This window comes from Marmota flaviventris, chromosome 1 (assembly GCF_047511675.1).
Source record: "Marmota flaviventris isolate mMarFla1 chromosome 1, mMarFla1.hap1, whole genome shotgun sequence".
In the NCBI taxonomy this organism is placed as follows: Eukaryota; Metazoa; Chordata; class Mammalia; order Rodentia; family Sciuridae; genus Marmota; species Marmota flaviventris.
In genome coordinates, this window is record NC_092498.1 from 30,377,702 (window position 1) to 30,392,907 (window position 15,206).

The window sequence follows — 15,206 nt, forward strand, 5'->3', positions numbered from 1 at the left end:
TACTAGTACTAAAACCAAGTTGTTTTGACATCTGTGACTCTTGGTATTTTTATGTACACAGTGATGGTAATTTATGGCTGCAATGAAGGTCAGTGATAATTTATAAAAAGTATATAATACAGTGCTCCACACATAGAACACACAGTCAATATAATTATTCATTATTATTATCATAGTTAAAAAATGTTATTAATGTGAAGTGCATCAATAAAGGAAATATATCATTACTACACTGCAAATAGGAACTGCTTGACTCCTAGTTATGTGTAAACTTAAAATTCTTCAGAGATATTTCATGAGCCAGTGGCCCTACATAATTTATACATTATATAGATATTATTTACAGTTTATGTAAAGGTGGTTAGGTGGGTTTGAATAAGGGAAATCAGAGAATGCAAGAACTTATATCTCACAAAAAAATGGCTAACTCCAAACTAAAAAATAGTCATAGTTTTGTGGACACGATATACAGTCAAATTCTGAGTTAAACTGAATTATTCCAGTTAGAAATGATGCCACAATTTCATGGTTCATCTTAGAGTCTTCTCCTTGGTCTGTACTTTCTAAGACTTGGCCTAGGAAGGGGTGACCTCATGAAAGGATTTCCAGGTTTCAGGAAGATAAGGTAGTAATGTCACAAGATCTGCAAGGCTTTGTTTCTCTTACCCTGACCTAAACAAAGCCCAGGTGACAGACCTCACCTAGAGAGGAGCATATATACCCCTGAATCATTGCACCTGTCACTGGGTGTCTGGGGCAAGACACTAATTCTGCTTCTGTTGGGCAACTGAAAGAGTCACATTATTGAGGCAAAGACAGGCACATGGACATATTTACTGGAACCAACCTGAGCAATATCCAAAAGTTTAATAGCACGGTCGACAGTAAGAGTAAGAAAAAGAGAATGGGCTGGGGATGTAGCTCAGTAGTGGAGAATAAGCTCAGAATCCAGGTTTTGGATTCAATTTCCAGCATCCCACCCCTCACCAAAAAAGAAGAAAACAAAAATGCCACTATTAATTATGAAAGGAGATGAATGTGTATATATTTGGATAGATGGGATAGAGCAGAGGTGGCAAACAAGAATGTGTATTAAAAATCGTTTGAAATTTTCTTTAATTCCTTTTTAGCTTTTTCTTTTATAGCAGCATTTTTGCTAAAAATTGATTATAGAAATTTTTAGAAATAATTAAAATTCTTTTGATTTGCAGCTTTGAATATATGTGTATACACACATATATGTAGACAAATATAGTTATTTCCATTTAACGATGATACTGTTCTTAAAAATGTGATAAAATGTCATGTTACAAGCTAAAAACATGGTTTCATTTTTAAAGTGTTTATTTTTTTGCCTTCTTTTTTTTAGTGCTTGTTTTTTGCAAGTACAAATCTCCTTAAACACAAACATTTCTCTTTAAGATTATGCAAATATAACATGTATGAAGACATAAATGGTATGGATATATTTTGTATACAATCAGAGATAGGAAAAATTGTGCTCTATATGTGTAATATGAACTGTAATGCATTCTGCTGTCATATATAACAAATTAGAATAAAAATAAGATACAAAAGATTATGCAAATATAGCTTTTCCTTTTAAAAAAATTCAGTCTCATGTCCAGTATGAACTTTTATGGTCTATATATGAGCATTGTGAAATCCTGATAGGTTCATTAAGAAGTAATTGCATCACATTCCACCATTTGAACCACTGAATATAAGCCTTAAAAACTTGACATTTATACTGGAAAGACTGACAGGATACAAAAATCTATAAATGGCGTTGATAGGAAAAATTTCTCAAGTACTTTAACAGTGACACTAGGGTGCAGCATTGTCCATTTTCTCTGGCAAGGTAATGCATTCAGAGGAAATAAAACATAATAATTTTGATGAAACAATGCCAGAAACTGAGAAATAAAATCTAAAGGCACAATCGAACTTTACAGCTTCTTTTCTCCTGGCAACCTAGGATTGTCAAGCCTTTGCCAAAAGTGGAACCAGCTTTCCCTTGGAAGTACGTCAGACAGGCTGGTCAAATGTTCCTTCTGGTCCATTGCACTGGCTTCATGTACTAAGGGAATGCTTACAAGATTGCAGGCTGTGCTGGAGGAGGACAGAAACCCCAGGCAGTTTAAATAAGGGAGAGCAGGTGATGGTCTTCTGAGCCTGGCAAGCTGAGTTCAGTACAAAGTGTCTTTCCTTTCAACTGAGGGGCACTGGAAGGTCTGACTTTCATGGTTCCCTCTTTTTTTTTGTGGTGTGGGGGGTGCAGGTAGAGGAGATTGAACTCAGGGGCATTCGACCACCAAGTCACACCCCCCAGCCCTATTTTGTCTTTTATTTAGAGACATGGTCTCACTGAGTTGCTTAGTGCCTTGCTTTTGGCTGAGGCTGGCTTTGATCTCATGATCCTCCTGCCTCAGCCTCCTGAGCAGCTGGGATTCATATTTCCCTCTTTAGGGTCACATGCACACAAATTGTGTCCAGTGACCATGGGCAGAACAGATGCAAGTTCACCACTAAATGATCAATGGACCTGATATCCAGAAGGAGGGCAACTTGAAGGCTGAATTTATCCATCTCAAAGAGTGGCAGCAGCCTCAGACCTGGGAAGCCCCCAGATAAAACCAAGAACCAAAAACCAGACAAAACTTGCAAATGTTTTTTAGGTCTTAAAGTCATTGGGTTCTGACTCAGGGTAGCACTGGCACCAGAGGAGGGCTATCAGAGGTGCTTCCAGTCACCAGAACAAAGTCTGGTTTCATTTTTATTCCAATTCTTTTAAGCAGTTATGCTTGAATAGATAGTGCTAACATAAACTTCTGTTCTTACAGATTTCAGATTTCATAAAATTTACCAGGATTCCTAGAAAATGTCACAGAGCAAGGGTCACTGCTATTTTTAGTCAGAGCACCCACTTTCTCTTTACTCCACCCCAATGCTGATGGGGTTTAGTAAATGCACAAACCCCAAAAAGATGCCATGCTACACGCTGTGAGAAGAAATGTCCTGGTTACACTCTATGAACATTAAAGCAGACAGACCCTCACAGGCACCAACATGCAGTCGTGAACGGAGCTCTGCAAACCATCAAGGAGCAATGTAACAAACAACTGGAACCCAGAATTTTGAGACCAAGAAAGGATCATATGGAGAACTCAAGTTAGAGTTTCATTTCTCAAATGAAGTTAAGAAACAAAAAGATCGAATAATTAGTGATGAATTATAATACCAACAACAATCATTAACACTGTTAAAGCACTTACTACGTGCCAAACACTTTGTAAGGGTGTTTTAAATGACTTTCTCAAGGTTGCAGTTAGTTAGCCACAGATCTAGAATGAGAACCTAGGATTCTCATTTCTTATTTGGTGCTCCAAAGAAAACAGGATGGTGTAGCATCCCAGTCATAGCCCAGGAAATCAAATCAAATCAAAACAAACAAACAAACAAACAAAAAACAATGCAAAACAACCTGGATGACCAAGGATATTTGATAGGGACAGGAAGCCCCTGGACAAGGATGGGTTACTAAGCCACCAAGTGCCTTACCTCTGATGGGAATGTTTGAAATGACCATGAGCAGACAACACATCTGCTCCAAAGAGGTGGAGCTTAGCCAAGCGAAGAAAGAGGGGCAGCAAAAAGATCCACACAAGCAGCACACAAGCCTCCAAAGCACAGCAGTCAGACCACACATCATGGTGGACTCATAAGACAGTACTTATACCCTGTCCCCACTCACCACACAAATAATACTGTCTGCAGCAGCAGCTTGGGGGTAAGAAAGACAAGAGATAAACATATTATATGAAAGTCAGAAAAAGTCATTGTAAATGTTTCCATGCTATATAGACACTGATTACAGTGATTACTTACTCCAAGATTTTTCCTAGTTGATCGACATCAGAACTCCCACGAAAAAGAGGCCTAGAAGAAAAAAGATAGATCTTAAGGAATTATCTCAGATTACATTTCAATCATATTTGCCATTATCATTGTTCAGTAGGAAGCAAAATATTCTCTGTGAGTGGGAAAAGGAGGAAAGAACTGTGATGTCTTTCCTCTGGCCAGTGAAGTGACCCTTACTTTCACTTATGGTAAGGATCACTCACAAGCAGCTGGTGATACCTGACTTGGGTGTTTCATGTCATGAGTATTCTATTGGCAGTCACTGCAACAAGAACCCTCCCACCATCAACTCAGGTTGTGATGTTGGTGTTCACTTTGTGACAGGGCAGAACACATCCTGGTCCTGTTCTCACCCCAGGGGTAGATGAGACTCTCTGAAGCTATTCTTGATGAGATGCTTCTCAGAGCACGATTTACACCACTTCCTCATGGGCCTCTCTCCTATTTGTCCTAAATCTGCAGCTAGCCATTTCTGGGTCTGTTTTCTTGATGATGCCCTCTTCCTTTCTCCTAATATTATGGTTGCTAATCGTGAAGAGATCAAAAATCTTTACTCCAGGCTTCAGAGATAATTGTGTCCTCTTCTGCACACACAGCCCTCCTTGTCTGCACTGAGCCTTTAACTGGCAATTAAATAAGCTAAACTTCGTAATATTTTTGATGTTTTCCCAAACAGGTCAAATAGGTCCTTGAGAGTGGTCAGGGACTTCTCTAGGTTTCCCCATAATCCTTGTCCTAATGCTTTACCTTAACAGGTACACGGTTACCAAATATTTTACTTGACTTTGTATATACCTATGGTCCACAAGTATATTATCTCCTAATTCCTAGCTCATCAGAAGCAGGTATTTTCAACACTAATATATTGTAAAATATTTGTGGCCTATTATCAGGAACCATATTTCATTTTATACTAGATATAAATTCATAAAGCCTCGAGTTCTTAAATATTTTCTAAGCACAATCAATGCACTTGCTGTATAGGTCAAATACAGAGAGTCCTACAGAATCATAGCATTAGAAGACACCTAAAAATTCTTCAGTCCTACTTTGTATTCCTGAAGATAATTATTTCAAAATGTGATGAAAAATACTTTGGGCTGGATTGTGTCCCCCTTAAATTTATACTTTGAAGCTCAACCTTTAGTATCTCAGAGTTTGACTATATTTGGTGACAGGGACCTTAAAGGGTAATTAAAATAAGGTAGTTAGGGTGGGCCCTAATCCAATTTGACTGGTGTCCATAAAAAGAAATTTGGACAAAGAGACATCAGGGGTATACATGTGCACAGATAAATGACCACCTCAGAACCGAGCAAGTAGGCAAGCCAAGGAGGGAGGCCTGGAAGAAATCAAGTTGACACCTTGATCTTGGACTTCCAGCCTACAAAACTGAGAGAATACATTTCTGTCCTTTAAGTTATTAAGTCTGCTATTTTCTTGTGGCAGCCCTAGAAAACAAATACAGGCAGCTTGCACACCACTTATGTAGTCAAATTCATGAAGAATTATAGAATTGGGTTCTAAAAGACATCTAGACAGTTGTTTTTTTTTGGTGCTGGGGATGGAACCCAGAATTCTGCATGTGCTCTACCACAAAGCTACATCCCCATCTCCTACACAAGCCTTAAAAAAAGCACAGTGAGGCAAGCACAATGGCACATGCGGATGATCCTAGCAAATTGGGAGGCTGAGGTAGGAGGATCACAAGATCAAGACCAGTCTTAGCAACTTAGTGAGACACTTGTCTCAAAATTTAAAAAAAAAAAAAAATACTGGGTAACGTGCCTCTGGGTTCAATTTCAGTACTGGGGGTAGAGGGAGACATCAGAATTAAAAAAAAACAAAAAGAACCCAAAACCATAGGGCTGGGGTTGTGGCTCAGCGATTTTAAAGCACTTGCCTAGCATGTGCAAGGCCCTGGGTTTGATCCTCAGCACCACATTAAAAAAAAAAATAATCAATTAAAAAAAAGCCCATAAAGGGCTGGGGATATAGCTCAGTTGGTAGAGTGCTTGCCTTGCACGCACAAGGCCCTGGGTTCAATCCCCAGCACCACACACACACACAAGCCCATAAAAACAGGGAAAACAATGGGATATTTTACTGTTGTATCTAGCATGGTGCCAAGTGCTCCCCAAATATGATCTTCGTAATTCTCACAAAAATTTCAGGAGAAATGTAGTATTATTATTGTCCCGATTTTCGAATGAGGAAATGGGATCAGAGATGGTTAAGTCACATGACTTAACTAATACATATCAAACTGCAGATATGAAATTCAAACTGGGTTTGTCTTGCCCAAAGCCTGTATACTCCACTATTATGTTGCAGTACTTTTATTTTGTTCTGTTAGTTCAGTCATCTCAGCTAATCCTCTAGAGAGAACAGCATGGGACTCTGAAGAGCACTTCAGAGACCTGATATTTCACAAGCTGGTGCCTGTGGGATTCTGTATTATACTCAGTTTGCTTTGCAAGTGTCTTTAAATTCTTTCTCTACTATAACAGGGAACCGAGCAATCCACCAGATCAACTAATACTCTCTGTAACTTAGTGACTGGCAGCTATGGTCTGAGCATTGGGGTCCCTCCAAAATTCTTAGATTGACACCTAATACCCAATGCAATAGTATTAGGATATTAGATTTTAAAGTCTTTCCCCATCAAGCTCAATCTTTGAAGAGTTGCTTTACCCACACTTACTCAAGACACAATTTTTCATTCTATCTAAAATACCGAACTTGTGTTTCATAGAAACAACAGTTTTCTTTCTTTGCATACCCATTTATTTCCTTAATATAAAACAATTATGAAATTACAAAAAATAAGTATAACTGGAATTATGAGATTTAGGAACACACACAATTGACCCCTCCTGGTTAAGCATACATCTTGAATGGCTAGAGTGGTGGGTGTGCCAGCTTAGCAAGTTTACAGACAAAATTGAGGGCATCAGTTAAACTGATGAGCTGGTGAAGTCTATGCAAACATGCCAAGCCTCACCTTTCAGGAAGGAAGCTGTTCTCTACAAAGGCAGGGCAAAACTACCCATAGAGTGACATGGACAGCTTAAAATACATATGTAGGCCGTGGCTATTGGGAAGCAAACAAACCAGACTATCTTGAATGGATGTTTCTCCTAGGCAAAGGTATAAGACTAACTCTTGTTCTGGGGCATGTGTCTTGGTCTGTTTGGGTTGATAAACAGAATATAAACAGAATACCATAGGCCAAGGCACTTGCAAAAACGGAAATTTATTTCCAGTTCTGGAGGATGGGAAGTGTAAGTGGGGGCCCACTTCCTGGTTCATGGATGGCTCTTTTCTTGCTTTCTCACATTGTGGAAAGGGTAAAGGACCTCTCTGACCTCTTTTACGTGGGCACTAATCCCATTTGTGAGGGTTCCACCCTCAAAACCTCATCACTTCTCAAAGGCCCCATCTCCTAACACCTTGAGGGTTAGGACTTCACATGACTTTACCAACATATATCAAATTGGAGGGACACAAATCTTTAGTTTGTAGCAGTGAGCACTGAAACAGGGACCTGAAATTCAGTTGCACCAGTGGTTCATTCCTTTACTGTTTGGGTTTCATTTCCTTTTTCATTTCGTTCCCTGGCAACATTCTAAATTTCTTGTTAGCTCCATTATGCCTTTAAACAAATGTGTGCTATGCTTAAGCTAACATTGGCTAGGTGTTTTAAATATTTATTTTTTTAAATTGTAGTTGGACACAGTACCTTTATTTTATTTATTTATTTTTATGTGGTGCTGAGGATCGAACCCAGGGCCTCGAATGTGCCACTGAGCCACAACCCCAGCCCCTAAGTAGGTGTTCAAGTAGAGCACTTTCAAAGTCATGTTTTACCATACAGCTAGGATATAAAGTCTTATCTCTACTTATTGGCTGGAATTTGCCCCAGTTATGATTGCCTTCTTCCAGCCTTGAGTTAGAACTGGCCCATCAGTTTGCTTCTTTTAATAAGGAGTACAGGAAGCAGAGGTCTGAATCCTGACCACTATTCTGTGAACACTTAGCAAAACCTGCCTTGGAGAATGCTAGAAGCTCTGAACAGCAATGTGGTGTACAGGTCACCACCTTAGGGAGTGTGACTCTGAGCTCTGTTAACTTAGCTTTGCAGCAGATATACAGCATGAGTTATATATAGCTACTAAGCCCTGAATGCATGCAATCAGTTATTAAAATGGATTTCTGGATGAGAATACATAGTAACAAGAAAATGGAAATGAGTTATGTAGGAAGGAACAGTCCAGGAGGTGAATTTTGAATTTGACTAAACTTTTAGAACAATTTGATCTTTGGCTGAAAATTCTGAATAGTTTGTCGGGAGATTTTTTCCATATGAGAGGATGCTGTGTACATCAGGAACATGAAGAGGTATAAGGGATTCAGAGGAAGGATGGAGTATTTCATCATGGTGAAATCTTGAGATGCTACGGTAGAATATGGAGATGTAAGTATATATGATATAATCTATCTTTTAATCAAGCTGTCTGGTAAAAAAATATCTTGGGGCTATCAGGTGTCTTTATGTATAGTTATTCCCTCCTTGGGTTAGCTGACTTAAATATCCTTAAATTCATATAATTTATGGCATGTTTTAGATAGATGGAGATGAACATAATCTTTGGTTTTGTGGAGAGTTTATTTCTACAGCCTTAGATAATTTTATAATGGTAGGAATAATTTGGTTAACACATACAATGAATTGGACTTTATTATACTAGTTCTTTATTATATTATTATAACTAGATCTTTATTATAGAACATAGCTGGAAGGAAGTATATGGTTGAAGAAGCAAATAAAAGGCTGAAAGAGACATAACAAAGACAACCTGAAGAGGTCCAAAGCCATGTTGAACTCTATTTTCTTCCCCACTGCCTGAAAATCTACCTTCCTGGACACTCTAGTGTATACTTAGAGAAGCCATGCTGCCATGCTTGGAGACCAAAATAAAAGAGGAATGCTCTTTATATAGTGAGACAAAGGCCCATAAAAAATGAAAGCTATGCAATTTATTTTTCAAGAAGAGAATCCACTAAGCAAAACCATCTTGCTTGCTTTTAGACATAAACCTTTTAGGTGACAAACCCAATTCTTTTTAATTAATTATTTAAAGATAAAATTAGCAATAGAGAATAGAAAATATGAAGGCTGTTTTTGTATTTTTAAAAATGTTTCTGCTTTATACAGTGCATAAGGGGATGTTAAATAACAAAATGGAAAGAGAACATCTACCAAGAACATTTTAAAATTAAGACTGTATAAATTATTTTTCTAGGGTTGGGATTATAGCTCAGTTGGTAGAGTGCTCGCCTAGCATCAGTGAGGCACTGGGTTCGATTCTCAGCATCACATAAAAATAAAATAAAGATATTGTGTCCACCTACTATAAAAATATTTAAAAACAGGGTTGGGGATGTGGCTCAGGGGTAGAATGCTCGACTCACATGTGAGAGGCACTGGGTTTGATCCTCAGCACCACATAAAAAGTAAATAAATAAAATAAAGGTATTATGCTCATCTACAACTAAAAAAAAATTAAAAATAAATTCTTTTCCTAGAGCAACATTTAAGGAAAATATTTTTATTATACAGGATATTGCATAAGGTCAGCGAGTTTCACTTATTTTACTATATCAAAAACTACAATTACTTACTTTAAATGATTTTCCAGTAGTTTAGGATAACGTTTCTCAAACTTCATTTGCTAAAGACCTTTGTTAACTCTCAATTTCACGAATCCCATTTACAATTTTATGTTGGCATTTCCTGGCACCTGTCTTATGATCCTCTTTGCTTCCTAAGATTGTCTCCATACTCACCTCTCTGCACCTTATTTGCGTCATTTGTAAAATGGAGGTAATGATGCCTACCTCATAGGATCAACTATGTGAGATTATGAATATATATCATCTATGAGAATACCCAGCTTCCAGCAGACCTTCAATAAGTGGTGACTAAACACATACACACACACCCTCTCCTATTCCTAGCTGATATTATACACAGTTGACAGTACAAGTATTTCACAGGATGAACAAGAAAGAAGAGGCCATTTTTTCACCGAGTGGTGAACTCCAAATCATATTTAAGCTTTATAGTCCTTTCTCTGGGCCACTATACATTACAGCTCTTTTAACATTATAAAGGAAAGAAAGTATTTTTGTAAAGGGTGGACGCTAAAATTTCCAGTGAGGATTACTTACATCTGAATTGGTAATGTTATTAAAATATCAATCACCATGTAGTAAAGTCTGTTATCAGTGAGGTGAATTTTTACAGGTCAAATTACAAAAGGAATCATGATTCAGATTAAGTGTCTTTTTAAACAGGCAACTAAACAGACATATAAATATCATTCATAATCTCAATGAACAGTGGAAAATAGCACTTAAAAGTGGGGTACATTTCTGTAGATGAGAAGTGTGTATGAGGAAATGATTCATGCATAATGGAAGATGAAAAACTTCATTTATAATACATTCATTGTACTAAAAAGACAAGGAAGTCATGGGTCACCCTATGGAGCACCTTTGTAACCTGCATTTGACCTGTGGCTATACTATAGCTGCTATCTTTTTTGATTAGTAGAGGAATTTTCCATGTTCACGAAGTGACCTTTTGAAAAATATAACTCTACATTTTTATCCTTGCTTCTCTGTTCTGTTCTAGAGTTGTTATCTGTTAAGTTAAAAAAGTTAACTTATCACCTTACAGTTACCACCTAGTCAAATAATGGGATTTAGCAGAAAATCAATTAAATGATTTAGTTAGTAAACAATGAATGATCACCCACTAAGCACACAGGGCTGCAACTGAAGCTGGCAGATTCAAAAAAGAAAAAGGTATATAAAATATAGATCATATTACGTAATATTACATATAGTCCATATATAATGTGTAATATACATACAAAATAGGTATTGAAATTATATCACAATTTTGTGTTTATGTAAGTAAATTTATTAAAATATAAATTTATAAACGTACACACACACACACACACACTCTCTAATATATTGATCCCTGTCCCTGTAGGAGACAACAAGAACAAATGCAACATCACTACATGGAGGAGTTTACCCCATTTTATTGGTGAGGGACAGAAGGCTGAGGAAATCATCTACTCTTTACTAGAATATTTGGAGGTACCTGATAAACCTCTTTTTTACAGATGAGAAGTGATTTATCTGAGGAAACACAGCTGAGCAAGTAGCTAGGTTTCTCTGTTTGACTTCAAGGGATAGCAAAATAGAAGCAGTGTTAAGAAAGATTAATTTAGCAGGGGTGAATCAAGGGGGCTGGAGATTGAGCCAGGGGGGCCAACTAGGAGGTCAGTGCAAAGAGATGACAAGGATCTAACTAGGTGGGATGAGGAAATGGGAAGAGATAAAAAGATATTTAAGATAAGATGATCCAAAGAAAGACTGAACGTGACTTGGAAGGAGCATGATCTTAAGTTGGTACTTTTAATACAGCCAGGAAGAATGAGATGTGTCTGCATGTGTGTGTGAGAGCATGTGTGTATGTGTGATTAGAAGATAATTTGACTTTAAATATGCTTTTTAACTTTAAATATAGTTAAAAATGTATAGAGAATGAATAATACCCAAGCACCCCCAGGTATATACCCCAGCAAATTGAAAACCTATGTCCACAAAAAAACTTGTGTGTGTGAAGGTTCATAATAGCATTATTCTTAACAAACAAAAAGTAGCAGCAACCCAAATGTCCATCAGCTGATGAATGGAATTGGGTATGGCCCTACAAAGGGATTCGTTTAGTCATGAAAAGGATGAAGTCCTGGTGCAATGCGAATGACCCTTAAAACCATTATGCTAAGTACAAGAAGCCAGCTACAAATTGTGTGAGTCTATTTATATAGAACAGGCAGATCTATAGAGTCAGAAAGTAGATTAGTGGTCATTTGGGACTAGGGGATTAGGCAGGAAGTGACTCTACAGTAGATTGGATGTCTGTGTCCCTGCAACATTTGTATACTGAAATCCTGACCCCCAACGTGATGGTATCAGGAGGTGATGCCTTTGGTAGGTGATTAGGTCATAGATGGGATTAGTGTCTTTCCAAGAGGCTCCAGAGGACTCCCTCATCCTTTTGCCATAAGAGGGCTGTCTAGGAACAAAGAAGTGGATGAGAATCTGCTGGTGCCTTGATCCTGGACTTGCCAGTCTCCTGAACTGTAGGGAATAAATTTCAGTTGTTCAGAAGGCATCCAGTTTATAGTATTTTGTTACAGCAGACTGAGATGAATAAAGACAGACTTAATGAGTGTGGAGAGTTCAAAACTAATTGTGGTGTTGATGGCATAACTCTGAATATGTTAGACTAAAACAATTGAATTGTCACTATTTTTTAAAAAATATTTTTTTAGTTGTAGATGAACACAATATCTTTATTTTATTTTCTTTTATGTGGTGCTGAGGACGACCCAGTACCTCACACGTGCTAGGCAAGCCCTCTACCACTGAGCTACAACTCCAGCCCCTGAACTGTCACTATTGATTTTGAGTTGCATGATATGTGAATTATAATATCTCAATCAAATTGTGAAAAAAAGTATTTAAGAAATTATTTTTCAAGTTAGGAATAAAGTAATAATATGGCCTAAAACTTTCCTATTGACTTATCAAATAGGATTAAATAATAAACTAACTCCTTATGATCTCTTCTAAGCATTTTATAAGCACTATTTTACAACCAGAAAGAAGAAAGCCAACGGCACAGCTACCTGCGTGTTTGTGATCTGTTCACCTTGTTTCTTAATTCTCCAATAGTAACCCACTTCTATTACTTCTTGACTTCTTCATTTCTACAGACCAACCAGAGGCTCTCTGAGAACAGGGCCGACCTTCAGTTGTTTCTGTATCCAGAGCACACAATTTACTGCCCCGTCTGTCCATAACTGACACTATATTAATACATACTCAGTGGTTACTGCTCCTCCCTGGAAGAAGGCTTTTTTTCCCTTCTTTCTACTGATTTCAGCTCCTTATCTCAAAACCTATTTCTGGGTAATTCAAGTGTGAGCATGCATGTGCACAAATATATATAATTTTATTTTATTTTTTGAATAGATGTAGACATACTGAGAACCAAAACTGGATTTGATTTCTTAAAATTTCTATTTATTTATTTATTTACATGTGGTGCTAAGAATTGAACCTAGAGCCTCACACATACTAGGCAAGTGCTCTACCATGGAGCTATACACCCAGCCCCTGGATTTGATTTATATTGCTGTGCCTATTGATGCTTTAACCAGTCTGCCCTAGGTACCAGACAATACTGCCTGAAAATAATGGGTATTCAAAAACTGACAATTATTCTCCGAAATCCCCAATCTTGCCCAAACTATTACAGAAGCTGCAAGAGGCAATCAGGATGGGGATTCTGCCCTTACTGCACCTAAGGGATGGGCTCCCTAGGACAAGAAAGAGTAGCTTGAGAAAAAGTGTAGCAAAGGCAAAATAAATGAATAAAGGATGACAGAGGGCATGGAAGGGAAAGAGGCCCTTGAAGGAAATAGCCCAGAAAGGAAGAAAGGCTGGTGAGAAAGACCATGGAAGAAAAATGAAAAGCCCAGTAATGGAAAGGAAGGATTGTGGCAGAAAGAAGAATCTGAGACTAAGTTCTGTCTCCAAGACAGGCACACAGAGAAGAAAATCCTCTACCAGGGAAAGGAGGTGCCACTTACAGGAAAGACTCAGGTCTCTAACAAGTTAGAGTGTGGGGCATCTGTCTTTAGGAAGGACCATGAGTCTGGTAATTTCCCTAAAAATAAATAGCTGAATTAATTTCTTCTTGTTACCAGATGTTAATACTTTATTGCTCCATAGTGGGCTCACATTTACTGAGGTATGAATAATGTGAGAGCAAAGGAGGAGAAGAAGGAGAACTAGTAGCAGTAGTAGTAAGCAGTCACTAGTTTTCAGTTCACAATGAGAATTAAACTAGAGCTCACCAAACCATCTGATTGCTGAATCACTGCAAAACTCACAAATTAATATATTTACGGAGTCCACTTTATATGACTAAAAAAGACTAAGAGGTCATTAAGTCAAAAAAGTCATTTCTAAGTATTTCAAGAATTATTGAAAGAGCATCTCATACTTGCTATAAATAATTGTTTTTCTTATACTTATTGAATTAAAGAATTGTATTTCTATTCTTTTGGTGCCATCTCTTCCTGGTCCCTGTGTTGGTAAAGACTCCCTTCCTGGCTTGCACTCAGGGTCTTCTTGCTCTGTGTGTGCTGTTCACTTGGCTGAAGACAGAGCAAGTTCCCTGGTGTCTTAGGGCACTAATTCCATCACGGAAGCAATTCCTTCCTTATCTCATTTAAACCTAATAACCCCCCAAAGGCCCTATCTCCAAAATCATCACTTTGTGGGGTCAGAGCTTCACACAGTAATTTTGGGGGGATACTAATGTAAGTTCAACAACACTTCCTTCCTCACAGTACCAAATACAATGCACCTTCCTTACCTTTACCATTAGAAAGTGAGGCTGGCATGTTCTTGTCCAAAAGCAGAGACAAACATAATTGGTCTCTTGTGTGTCTAGAATCCAAGTATTCTTTTTTTAAAACAATATTTGTAGTTGTTGTCAGGTGTGATGGCACATGCCTGTAACCCCAGCAACTTGGGAGGCGGAGGCAGGAGGATCTTGAGTTCAAAGGCAGCCTTTAGCAGATTAGCAAGGTACTTAGAAACTCAGTAAGACCCTGTCTCTAAATACAAAATAAAAATAGGACTGGGGATGTGGCTCAGTAGTTAAGTGCTCCTGGGTTCAATTCCCGTTTTTTTTTTTTAGTTGTAGATGGACACAATATCTGTATTGTTTTTTTTTTTAAATGTGCTGCTGAGAATTGAACCTAGTGCCTCACACATGCTAGGTGAGTGCTCTACTATTGAGCCAGAACTCTAGCCCATAGAATCCAAGTATTCTTTTAAGTATTTTCTGATTATATATATATATATATATATATATATATATATATATATATATATATACCAAATTACAAGTGTAGTATTCTTTCAAAACCTCCCTTATCTCATGCCTTCCAATTACAGGGCTCAGGGTAATTCTTAAGACATGGTAAGGGATGATTATGTAGTTAGCATTTGTATTGCGTCTGTAAACTGCTTTGTGTAGTATGGACATTTTAACAATATTAATTCCATAAACAGTTCTGTCTTTCCATTGTTTTGTGACCTCTTCCATTTCTTTCATCATC

The 15,206-nt window shown here is 37.7% G+C and overlaps 1 protein-coding gene across 1 annotated transcript in view; it reads right to left on the minus strand.

Moving 5' to 3' along the window:
• Cdk6 (cyclin dependent kinase 6) overlaps nt 1-15,206 on the minus strand; it is a 212,554-nt gene that overhangs the window by 13,903 nt on the left and 183,445 nt on the right. The window contains exon 5 of the mRNA XM_027919898.2: nt 3,889-3,939. Coding sequence (XP_027775699.1) covers nt 3,889-3,939 — 51 coding nt within the window. The remainder of the gene's footprint in view (nt 1-3,888; nt 3,940-15,206) is intronic.